General features: G+C 39.6%; 1 protein-coding gene across 2 annotated transcripts in view; it reads right to left on the reverse strand.

The window, feature by feature from the left end:
- Nucleotides 1–12,186, reverse strand: part of aplp1 (amyloid beta (A4) precursor-like protein 1) — a 57,853-nt gene extending 45,667 nt beyond the window's left edge. Inside the window, exon 1 of one of the 2 annotated variants that reach the window (XM_012862626.3) lies at nt 11,887–12,186. In XM_012862626.3, the coding sequence (XP_012718080.1) occupies nt 11,887–11,952 (66 nt within the window). In that variant the 5' untranslated portion in view covers nt 11,953–12,186. The remainder of the gene's footprint in view (nt 1–11,886) is intronic. The other variant, XM_012862627.3, reaches the window with a different exon arrangement.
- Between the last annotated feature and the right edge of the window lie 936 nt (nt 12,187–13,122).

Consider the following 13,122-nt stretch of genomic DNA (forward strand, 5'->3'; position numbering starts at 1 on the left):
ATGTACATGTCTTATCTGGCATTCAGTTAGTAAGTAATATAAAAACAAAAAAGACTAAAATCAAACGGAAGCAGCTCTAAAACGTATCTGTAGTTGTTGTCATCGTGAGGTTTTGTCTGGTGAAGCAAGTCTAAGAACTGTAAGCCCTGGATATGAAGGTATGTGCTTCAAGTTTGAACGCTTTTTTAATGTCTGAGTCTTAAAAGAAGTAGAAGGGAGGGGTTCTGCAGTTGCCCTTTTGTGCTGACAGAGTCGACTAATAAAGATTACTCGTTTGGCTGGCTGACAACATTCGCTTACAAAATCATGGAGAAAGCTTCCACCACTTTTAAATCATTTGTGTGGCAGAAATGTGGGCGCTCGGTAGAAAAAAATGGTGCGGTTTATATTAATTTCTCAGAAACTAAGAGCTCTACTCTACAACCAACTGCACCTGCATATTTCTTTCCACTGAACAATCTCTAGATGGTCTTTTAAGGGTGTTTAAAACGGGTTGCTTTTGAAATCAGAATGTGTGATCGTTCTAGATTTTGCTGTGTAAATAAAGATGAATAAATAAAAGCTAATAAATAAATGGGCGCCGGTTATTTCACTCCATCATCTAGTACCTTTTACAGATTTATTCAGGGGGAGCACAACTTTTGAAGGTAGTCCCATCTATCATTTTATAATGATTAGCCAACAATGCACCTGCCAGGGGACATTTGTTTTTCCCACTAAGACAAATGACAATTCAAAGTAATTTTCTATAGGCTATTCATAGTCGGGTGTCAGCAAACGTGGCTTTACGAATCCAAGGAATATCTGCAAGCAGGAGGTCGCTTTGTTTTGGCGTGATAAATGGAAAAAGAGTGGAATGCAAAGTTTTCGGACACCGATGCATGACTGAATTAAATCACACAGGATTTGCACGTCTCTTCACAAGTCATGAAAACGCTGTTTAAATACACGGGTATGAAATACATTGTTTTTAAGCCCACAATGGGAATGAAATGGCAATGCATAGGTACATAATAGGGGATGACTCAGAGCCCCCCCCTCCCAAAAAAAAAAAAGGTAGGAACAAATATAACACCCTGCATTTCCCCCCATCATCATACCCAACAAGTGCCCTAAGTCATTTTATTCATTAGTTTGTAACCTCTACTAAGAACCTCATTTGCTAAGCAGCATCTACGTCTCTCCTTTCCTGCAGCACTGTGTAGCACTCATTTCATAATGACTCTGCAAGATCTAATCCAGATCCTGTGTGAGTGTGTGTGTGTGTGTGTGTGTGTGTGTGTGTGTGTGTGTGTGTGTGTGTGTGTGTGTGTGTGTGTGTGTGCTGCACCAGAAAAAAAAAAAATCCGAGAGGAAGCCAGATAAAGAGAACAGGGGGGAAAACATTTGAAGCAGTGAAAAGGTACATTTTATGCCCACTGGCACACCCATACAATGGAAAATACCGAGCACGCGGAAATCCATTAGTGGAATCTGATTATCTCTAAAATTAATTGAGTGTAAGGCAGTGTGTGTGGGGTGTGTGTGCGAATGTGAGCGGTGAGAGTGATCTAGTTGTCCTTATCTCTTTTCCTCTCCTTTTTTTTTGTAAGAAAAACAAATCCCCTTTGTTAATGCCTTGAAAGGCAGATGGGAGGTGGGAGGTGCATGAATGTGCATGGATGTACTCCAACATGAGGGCCTAAAACCCATCGTCCAGTGATTATGGGGTAGTGGCGGAGTCAGGATGGGCGGGATAGTTTTTCTATTTTTATCTTATCTTCAGCTGAGCTAAAATGTGTCTTCCTACATGTTTCTTTCCTGTTAATTCCCTTGCCCCTCTTGCTCAATATGCACAAAACACGGCTGGGTTACATTAGCCCCATTTACACTACCCTTGTTAAACCAAACCGAGCCGAGACCAGTCCGAGCTTGGATAAGTTAACCAAGCCTAGATGACCGTTTACACACCACACTATCCCGGTTCCTTGGTTGCTCCTCGCCTCCTAGTGATGATCTGCGGTACTGCTGCTCTCTGGGATTTAAGGCGGGACAAAGCAAATCCAAATGGCGGTGCCCGTAACATTCAGGATGTTATGGTTGGACAGAGTCGGCTTTTGGGACATGGATAAGACAAACAAACGTCTAATAAGGATTTACAGACGCAGGAAACAGCAACAGACACTTAGGTTCATCACGCTGCTAAGCAGAATCATCTCTGGAAATCGTGTGGCACGGTAAGGAAGCTAGTATTATTAGGAATGTCTGAAATTTGTCTGAATGGAGTGTGAATCGGGACGTGCAGCCAGACACGCCGGAAAACCCGCGGACTGTCAGCTGACTGTAAGGGGATGACGCGGTCAGCTCATGCGCTCTTCGTTATCAGATAACCGGGTCAGAAAAAAAACAGGCCGAGACCACACCAGGAACTGGTCTGCAGTTAGCGCAGTCCGGTTATGTTTAGCTCGGTTCAGTTCAGTCTGCTTACCGTTTACACTCATAAGTTATCTCGGTTACCGAGCTCGGACTGGTCTCGGACTGTAAACGGGGTAATTGTGTGCCAAATGTTGGTTTTGTGTTAGAAGTTTTACCCAAAGATCGTGTGTAAAGGGGTAGGAGTACATAAGTTTTACTTCTTCCTACTCCTTTTCGCACATGTAATAGAGGTATATTAACTCAGGAAAGAAGGGTACCTTGTTTATTGTTTTCTCTCCAATGTTTTTAAGCAATGTTTTATTGGTTTTTTTTTGTTTGTTTGTATATACCTTCTCCTACATGTTCGAAATAAAGATATCAATTCAATTCAATTCAATTAAAAAATTGTGACCCAGTTTGGTCGTTTGTAATCTAGGTTATGATTTATTCACTGTAATGATAGGCTATATGTCAAATGTTAGTCACTTTCACCTTTCTTTTAGGTTGAAAACCTAATCCAGTTGACTGGATCTGGCCCTGGTGTCTGGCTTGCCCATGTACATTACCCAGGTTTGGGTTAGTGAAATACCCCCAACTAGGGTGTTTTTAACCCAACAATTTTCAAATAGCGTGCTAATAACGCTTTCCAGTTATTTGTCTGTCACTTGAAACCTACACTGTTTGTTTCCTAATTTATTCAGTAGCTCAAGTTCACCATATTGTTTATGCTCAAGATCACAGTTCTTTTATGTATCCCTTGGCTGAACACAGAACTGAACCAGCGTTAAAGATTCTAGCAGAACCTACCAATTACTTAAAAGGCGTTGTGCAGCAAAGAACCACAATAGATGAAAAAAATAGCACGTTTGGAAAGTGGACCTTCATCTCGCCCCATGATGACCTCGATACCAGGTTTCAGTCACACATTTCTGCACATCTTCAGAGAATAAGATCCAGACTAAATCCTGGCAACTCAGCATTCACCTTCAGCACACAGGATGTCATGAAAGCCTTTCAGAGGAGAGGACCAAGGAGAGACATGTCGTTGTATCCTGTGTGTGTGTGTGTGTGTGTGTGTGTGTGTGTGTGTGTGTGTGTGTGTGTTTATATATATATATATATATACATACATATGTGTGTGTGTTCATGAAGTGCATGTAAATATTCCATAGCAGTTCCAGCTTTTCAAAATGTAACCATTGACTGATCATCTGTTGTTCAGTTTTTGCTTTTTCTATTTCTCTATGCATGTTAATTCTAGTGTTTTTAGTGATTGCGTTTGTCTGTGCTGCTTCACTGTGCCTTTAAATTGCCCCTCAGGGACAAATAAAGTTCTAACTGAATTTAACTGAGAAATTCTCATGAGTTCAATAGGTAGTAAATATCATATTTATAGGAAAATAAAGAACAGCTATATTCCTTGGGGGCTAGCATGGAGGGATTCTTAGCAGGAGAGGCTATAGTCTAACATCACAAAATGGTTCAGGAAATTAGCCCTTCTTGTGCATATGTTATTAGAAACCTATTAGATAAGCTTTTCGCAGACTGACATACCATATTCTTGCACCAGGAGAGTCATTGCCAGACAAATAGTCTATTTTTTATGATGGCTTTAAGTTACAGACATAAAAGCAACATCCTGCAACAACAAAATTGAAAATGACTGGATACACTTACAACGTAAAAATCGATGAACAAGAAGTCTTTTGCTGCATTTAAAATGTTCCCTTATTCAGTCAATAACTAAACTGCATTCGCTCTTCGTTTTAGAATTTACTTTTGAGCCTATTTCAATTTTGGAGTGAATGGCATATCCAGTTGTTGTGCATTCATCCCAACATATAAAAGAATAAGCATTTTCATTGCAGTATTTGCCTTACATTTAAAAAAAGAAATTAAAAATATTAGGTGTTTTAAACTGCTACTTTTCCAACTTCCTGCAACACCCAGCTGTGCTGGAGAGCTAAAGCTAGTCTGAGCAGCAACACCTTACAAAGTCAAATTCAATCAACCAAATTATATAGACAGATCAAATCAAAAAGCCAACAGTATTCTTTTGTCAGCCAGAAGTATTCATTGCTTGTAATCTTATCCTTCATCCCCTTCTTTCTGAATCTCTAGAGAAAAATACTGGTGGGTCTGAGAAATAGTATATGTAACGTAATATGCAAATTCACAAAACCAGATTGATTGCTTAATTAATCTGACAATCAAGATTTTTACTATTCTTACCCTGTTTTCTGTGCTTTCCCAGAGTGTTCACAGTTTGTGTTTCATTGTTGGTTTAATAGCTAATGTAACATGTGGCAAAGGGAATGTTCTGAAAATCCAGCCATCTGGCTATATCGGGCATGTTACTGTGGTGCTGCGCTGTGTAAAAAATACACCAAAAACAGTCATCTGACATTCTGACACATGGGGAATATGTACAGTGTAAACAATAATGTGTAATAGCATTATTAGTGTGTAGCACTAGGGTAATCTATTAGAAGAACATTTCATTTGGAGGATATAGTGCTTAGATTCCTACAACACAGCAAACAGATCCCCATTTTGTACCATAGCCGTGAATATCCTATGCAATGGTTGCATTTTGTGCTTGTTCCTGTGTGGATTGTATCCAGGTGCTCCACTTCAACTCAAACAATATGTCGAAGGAAACTGGACAAAGAAGGGATGTAATAATTAGGATGTCAAGGAGATCTTGTGACAAGTGATTTTAAGAGGCCAAAATGTTTCTCATCAAAGTTAATTCTGTCTTGTTAAATGCTGTCTAGTTGCTGTAAGCATATGACTTCATCTGGTGAACCAAGTGTAAGCTGTTATTATGAGCAACAGATGTGAGGGTGGAGGCTTTAATCTTGACAGAATGTGTCTATGCTTGAGACTCCTAATTTGAAGTAAGAAATTAAAAGCTTTTTTAGTTGCCCTGTTGTTTTGATAGATTCCACTGATAACAACCGCTTGCAAATCTGCAAAAGCATTGGAGAAATCTTCCATCACTTTTAAATTGTTATTTTATGTTCCCAAAGACAAACATGCAAACAATGTGTATTCACGGTTTGTATTTTCTAACTACTAGCAGTGTCAAAACTGGCTTTTGCCAATAGGAAGCCTTTGAGCTTCTTATCTGCACTAAATTAAAGGACTATTTCCCCTGTTTTTCATAACATAACTACACATGATCATCTATAGTTCATCAGTAGAACGGAAGAGATTCATTAAACATTATCGTATTTTTTTCCATTCTGTTTCTGAATCACTTTAGAATTAGGCAACTCAAAAAAAAAAAAAAATTACAAGATAAAAACCTATTTAAACCGGGACTGGAATAGGCATGGGCTGGTGTGAGTATCTCATAGTTTGATAACCTCGATTAAAAATGTCAATGTTACACAATGGTATCTACACAAGAAGAAAAGTGTACACGGTGATCTAATTGCTTCGATTTAAAGTGAAGAAAGAACAAAATATAGGTTTTAAAGTGCATATTGTACTTTTTTGTCCCTCAGCTCTACAAAGTAACCCAAATATAACAAGCTGATATTAGCTGGTTGTTTAGCTGGGTTGTCTACACGTGTAGCTATGCAGTCCCACTGTCCGCTGTTTAACAGAACGCTTGCCCAACTGTAGTCTTAAAATAGTGTCACCTTAATAAGAGTGGCAATATAAGTCTATGAAAGACTGTCTGTGTTTTTTTAGACTGGCAATATTTCCAGAGTCTAATTTGCCCTTCTTTGAGCTAGCTGAGCAGCAGTGAGCAGCAACATGTGGGGGAGGGTAGCTGTATCATTAGTCTTTGCTTTATGGACCTACACTTTTTCTGGGACCTGGTAATAAGAACTAAATACGTTAAGAAAGGTCCTATAGAAAATGTTGACATTTTGAAAATCTAGCTACAAGGAACTGGCCTCTTCTCATACTGGAACAGCTACACTACTGAGAAGGGGTTTTCCAAGAAATATTGCAGGAAAATCAAACTGATCAATATCATTTATAGGTTTATCTTGTGAGCTTGTTAAACCGCAAATAAAATTAGAAAACCAACACAGCTTCTAGTGCAGGAAATGAAAAGCCATCCAGTCTCCTCAATGGAGCAACAAATCTTTCACTACAATAGAAAAAGCAATTTACTGTTTATCCAAAGATGCCAAAGGCTGTTCTCTGATCCATATACAATACCCTTGTCATGATTTAGGTTTTTGTTTGTTTGCTTTGGACTTTTCTTAATCAGCTTTCACCTCTAAATCATCATCCAATCACCTGGCTCCCTCCAGCCACCACTCTGCTCTAGATTAGCTCCACCTGCTGCCACTAATTAAAGTCAACTCTGCTCACCTGTTCACCTGCCTACATATACCTGCCTCAGCCAACTCATCCCTGTCAGAACATCTCAACTCATGTCATCTTGTCTTGTGTTATGTACCCTGCCTCTACCAGTTCCTGTGTGCTCAGCCAGCTGGATTCTTCCAATAAAGTTTCCTGTGTCTGCATGAGTTCTAGCCACTCGCTCTGCCCGTTCTGGTTGTTCTTTGGTCCACATCGCCTGTTCTGGTCTCTTCCTGCCTTCATCATTGGTTTACTCGCAACCCGTGTTCAGTTTGGCTCTGCCATCCACCCTACCTGCATCTTCTGGTCCCCTGCTCACCCCTTCCTGCCTGCACCATCAGCCATTACTCATCTGTCAAGTCTGGTTCTGCTTGCCTAACTCAGCTGCCACTACTCATCCTCACAATAAACCTTTAAAATGTAACTCTGTGTCTTCGGGTTTGCCAGCATTACATAGTTACAACCCTACCATATTCCTTAGGTGTCTCAGAATGTACAAACCAAACACTAGCGATCTAGCATGCTTCTTAGGTTCCATTGATTTGGTTGCAATCACTGATTTTGGGATTTGTTACTGAGAAAAAATGGCCTGAAAACTCATCAGTTTGTTCTTATTTGCTACAGAGGTCATCACTTGGTGTTAGGGTATCCATTTTGGAGAAAGATAGTGGCTAGACAACATTAAAAAAAACAAGGACATTTGTAATATTGAAATATAAAAGAAGAAAAAAACATTTAAAACTTCTGATTTATTTATGAAATTTGGGGTTTATAAGCTGAAATAGCATCAAAGTTCGATCAGACACAACAAATGAAGCAAACGTGTTTACATGATATTGTCATAGCATGCCATAAAGTGCATAAAATGTAAATATACTTGAGAAAACAAGAGCTAAATAAATATCAACATTAGTGGATAAGGAAAGTTCCTAAAATGACTCACTGAATAAAAAATGGATAAAATAACCAGACTAGAGAATGTGATTGCATAAAACCCGACTAATTCAGACAGGCAGCACACAATGCTATCCTCACATCTCATCACCGTATCAGGTCATGGAACCATAGGAATAGATTTTCTATCATGCAGTGTGATATGTGATCTGCATTACTCATTCCTATTGAGGACATGCCTAAAGGCTGCCGGCGTTTGAGGAGGTTTTACTTTCCATGCCTGTCGTTCCGCGCTGTACGAGTTCACATGCAGCCATGAGGGAGGTTGAATCCCTGACCTTTTGTGTCAGGGACAGAACTCTTCTGTGTGTCAATCAGCTAAATGCTTCGAGTGCCGAGCCTCCCGTTTTCACTGTAGCTGAGACAGCAAGAAAGCTCCGCCACAGCATGTGACATACATAACTCTACACTAAACAAAAGACGACGCAGGACAAGAAAAATCGACAGAGAAAGTATGATGGAAGATAAAAAGTCTGAGAAATCATCATAAAACTTTGTTGGAGGATTTTAACATATATGTGGATAACAGTAACTGTAATACAGAAAGTGACATTTTATTTATCACTGACTCTTTTAATTTTATTCAACATGACTCTGACCCTACACAATATCACTAATTAGTGTGTTACTGATGTACATGTGAGTGATCACTGCTGTATATGTTTTAACCTTAGCTTTCCTCTGGACCCATCACCAGCCAAATGTAGAATTTTAAAGAGAGTTGTTACTCAGGATGTTGCTCAGAATTTTTGTGATTTGTTTGATCAATCTTGTCTGGGGGACTGTCCCGATGCTGATGATACTACTGATGGTTTTAATAATCATTGTGCAGATATTCTTAATGTAGCAGTGCCACAGAAAACTACAGTTGTACCACTCAAAAAAAAAAAGCTTATCTCTGGATACATGAGTCTATTCAGAAATTCAAAAGAGAGTGTCGCAAATTTGAACGCTTGTGAAAATCCACTAAGCTCGAGGTTCACAGATTTTGGAGGTTCAGAGAACTTTGGATTTATTTAAATTAACTGATAAAAATGGCCACAATGAGATATTTCTCAAAACTTACTACCTTAAGAACAATTCTATGGTCCTATTTGAAACAATAAACTTCATCGATTCACCTGTGACCCCTACAGCTGACAGTGATGACTTCATAATTTTTTTTGTGAGTTGAAAGTCAATAATGTAAGAGAGATGATTATTCATGCTTTTATTTAATGTCGTCTGGACTATTGCAACAGCCTTTTTATATGTTTGAATAAGAAAGATCTTGGCCATCAGCAGTTAGTGCAGAATGCTGCTGCAAGACTTTTAACCAACACAAGAAAAAGACAGCATTTTACCCCAGCTTTAATCTCTTTACATTGGCTACTGGCATATTTTAGAGTTCATTTTTAAAATTTAGCCTTTACTTTTAGAGCCCAGAGTGGCCAAGCTCCAGCTTATATTACCAACCTTTTACAGCCATATTCCCCTTCTCGTAGTTTGAGATCCTCCAGCTGAAGGCTGTTAATGGTTCCACGAACTAATTTCAGGACCAGAGGGGATCGGTCTTGACTCTCTGTTGACTCTGTTCATTTTTTTAAGAAGACCCTCTTGTTCCAACTGGCTTTAAACTAGTGTTTATCTAGATTTAACTAAGATTTATGCTATGATGTTGCAGTGATGTTGTTTTATCTCTTTTTATATTTTTATTTTGTGTTGTTTTATGGTTGTTTTTATTGTGAAGCACTTTGTGGTTTTATCCTTTGAAAAATGCTATATAAATAAAGTTTACTTACTAACTGTACAGCGGCTTTTAAGTATGCTATAAAAGGCCGATTGGACGCTATTCAAATACATTGGTGCATTTAACAAAGAAAACCCTAACAACTGTGTCCCTCTGCCTATTTTAATTGAATTAATGCTGAGTAAATTAAAGGGAGCTGACAGTTTTATTGGGACTAATACCACAGCGTAATCCAACCAGCCAACCCTCTCACTGTGTAATCTTCAGTGCAAACCTTCACGGGCAGGTCTCCTCATACGAAGCTAAAGCCCATTCCTCAGCATAGCAGTAATCCCACTAAGGCTCTTAAGAGAGAAGTGATTTTTCCCCAGAACGACAGGAGGAGGCTTTGTGACTATTACAGACTGACTGCAGAAGATAGCTAGTAAATAAACATTTTGCAAATCGACTTAAGATTTCAAAATGGTTGCAGAAATCACAAGCAAGGGCTTTAGAAAGAGACGCATGTGACTTGAACTGCAGCTCCAGCTGGGAGATCATGACTCATCCTCTCCTTGTTCTCATCGGCATTCCACGTTTACTCGCACTGACAATCCAACACTCCTCTCATCCTTTACAAAGCGCATCTCAGTAAATAAAAGTACATCGTTGAAAAGTTCATTTATTTTAGTAATTCAATGCACAAGATCAATACTGAAGGTTTTTTTTTTTTTTAAAGAAATGTGAGCCTAATGGAAAGTACGTCCATGTAATGTACAGTATATTCTCTCAGTACTTAGGGATCTTTTTGCATGAACTAATGCATCACTGCAGCGGGGAGAAGAGTCTCTCTGTGGAGTTTCGGTCGGGCCAGTTTGCTGACCAATGACGCACAATGGTCCCACGGTCTAAAAACATGACAGTAAGGTTAATTGGTCCCTCTAAAATGTCCTTATGTGTGTCAGTTTTAGCTGTTTCTTGACTATTCTTGGCTAGAGATAGGTCTGAGCTCCCCCATGATACTGAAAAAGCATAAGCACGTATAAAAAAAATAGATATAAAGCGGACTTTGAATCACAGGGCAACAGTGTTGTCCATTCTCTCTCTTGCCCAAAGGATGTTGTCGCTGGTTCAGGAAGTGCTTAACACAAGGAATGCAACAGTTGCACCACATGTCTTGGAACCATCTGTGTGTCGTGCCTTTGACACTGGGTCCAGCTGCACAATACTCTGGGGGGCTCTGGTTATCTCTGTTGCGTGTGCACCTTTGATACAGCAGACTCTGAACAATTTGTAGCTAAAAGTTTGTTTTTGTTTTTTTTCCCGTTTAACCTACTTGTGGTGGGATTTGATGAATGTCTGGCGGACCACTGCCCAGTCATCAGTCTTCCCAGTGTTTGCATGGAGTTTTCCGTAATAAGAATATAAAAAAAAAAACATTGAGTTGGTCTTATGTAATATTCTAATTTTCTGAAAAACCGACATTGGGGGATTTCATCGGCTGGAGGTGATATTTAACAAATCTAACAGCAATAAACACTTGATATTTATTACTTTGTAATAAATTGATATAATAAACAAGTTTCACATTTACATTGGATTTCTGAGAAGAAATGAACTTTTTGATGACATTCTAATTCACAGAGATTCAGTTTTAGATGAGTGCTCCAACCTCAGACAGGATAAGAGTTGGTATTTTAGAAAAAAAATGGTTTTCATTCAACTGTGAGTCTGGTGTAAATACTCATGGGAAAAGGGGGACTTGGAAGCAGCTGGTAAATGATCAGTCACTCTCATCCTCTCCCCTATAATGACGCAGACGGATGAACCTATATCTGGCATTTTGCATCCCCCGATCACGCCCAAGGCGGTTATACGGAGATACAGCTCACGCATCCCATTGGTTTGCATCCGGTGATCGCTGCCTGCAAAAACTCTGCGTCCTTTCAAGAAGACCAACTGAATATGCATGACTCCATCATGTGGAAAAAAAGCCGCACGACTCCCATGAAGGACGCGTGAAAGTGGATTTCATCCACTGACGTGGCCAGATGGGCTGTAATGATACGGGATTTGATCTCCATCTCTTCACGTAACCAAAAAGAAAAAAAAAAAAAAAAAAAAAAAAAAAAAGGCCTCTGATGTCAGATGCAGGCCCGGACTTGACGCAGCGAGCCAGAAATGTACAGTAAATCCCATCCTTATAGACTGACAGTGAGATCAGCATTCATGGCACACACCAGGATTTCCATTTCAAACATTTTTTTGTCATTTTCTAACGCCGTCTTTTATAGCATCTGCTCTAGGGTGCATTTCCAAATTAAAACCAGGTTAAGTGTCAGCAGTTATTGGGATAGGAAACAGTTATAAGCGTAGACAAAACAGTAAACAACAACAACAACAAACAAACAATTAAGAACAATCTCACATTGGCTTCAGCGAAAGCAACGGCCACAGCTGCAGTGCGCTGTTATAATGCACTAAGACTGGGTCGCTCTTACCTCGACGTTTTCCAACACGCAGTAGGACAATACAGCCACCAGGATGGGAATTGCGGTGTGCCCCATTTTTTTCTCGCCTTCCTCCGTGCCTTTTTTTTTTTTTATTAAAATAGCGAAGTTTCTAATGTGTTATTTATTTCTATCTCCAGCATAAGCTGTCTGGTTACATCGGCCGAGGCGGCGGACACTGCGTTGCTTCGTCAGCGGATTGGCTGCGTTTATCTCCTGCGTCCTGCTCCTGCTGCTCGCTCTCGCCAGCGGGCTCTCCAATGGCAGCCTAGAAGCTGTTACGGGGATGAAGAGTGGCAGAACCAAGCCCTGTTTCTGCGGGTGTTTGTCAGAGAGTTTACTCAGGGCGATCCTTCCGTGGCTTGGTCAACAGCGACATCTGGTGGATATGGCTGGAGAATGCGCAACTACACAGTTCTGTTGGTTGCTGATTGTGAGTTAATACACGCGTAGATGATTATTCATTCATTTATATTTTCTAATCTGTTGAGGTCTAAACATATCACATTGTTACTAATTTTCATAGGTATTTACAAGGTTCAGTAAAGAATAGTGGGAAAAAATGTGGCATTTGATAGTATTTTCCAGGTATTGCCAAGTCAAGCCTAAAAAAGAAAATAGGTGCATAGGTCCATCCATCCATCCATCCATCCATCCATCCATCCATCCATCCATCCATCCATCCATCCATCCATCCATCCATCCATCCATCCATCCATCCATCCATCCATCCATCCATCCATCCATCCATCCATCCATCCATCCATCCATCCATCCATCCTGCTTTTTGTTTTTCCAGCTGTCCATGACATTAGGACACCAGGATACAACACGAACAAGCAGGAGAATATGTGTTCCGGCTGTCTTTATTAAAGAAAATCCCCCTGTTGACCCATGTTTATAGCCTCTGACTCATTTAGCAAAAGGTCATGCAAAGTAACTTAGACTTAGACTTGGACAACTTTGTCATTTTGTATGCACAAAGTGCGTACAGAACGAAATTTCGTTTGCATACAGCTTTAAAAATCACAGTGAAGCTAATCAAAGTGAAGTTTGAACATACAATTGAAAGGAGATCTTCCCTGCCCTCAGCCATCACCATCTATAAAAACTCCTTGACAAAATGAGTTAAATCAACATTTAATTTCTCTTTGGGATAAATAACGTATTTTTGAATTGAATTGAATTTGAAATCTCATCACAATAAACTGTGAGTTCTCACTGAAA

The sequence above is a fragment of the Fundulus heteroclitus genome, chromosome 3, assembly GCF_011125445.2.
Source record: "Fundulus heteroclitus isolate FHET01 chromosome 3, MU-UCD_Fhet_4.1, whole genome shotgun sequence".
Taxonomy (NCBI): Eukaryota; Metazoa; Chordata; class Actinopteri; order Cyprinodontiformes; family Fundulidae; genus Fundulus; species Fundulus heteroclitus.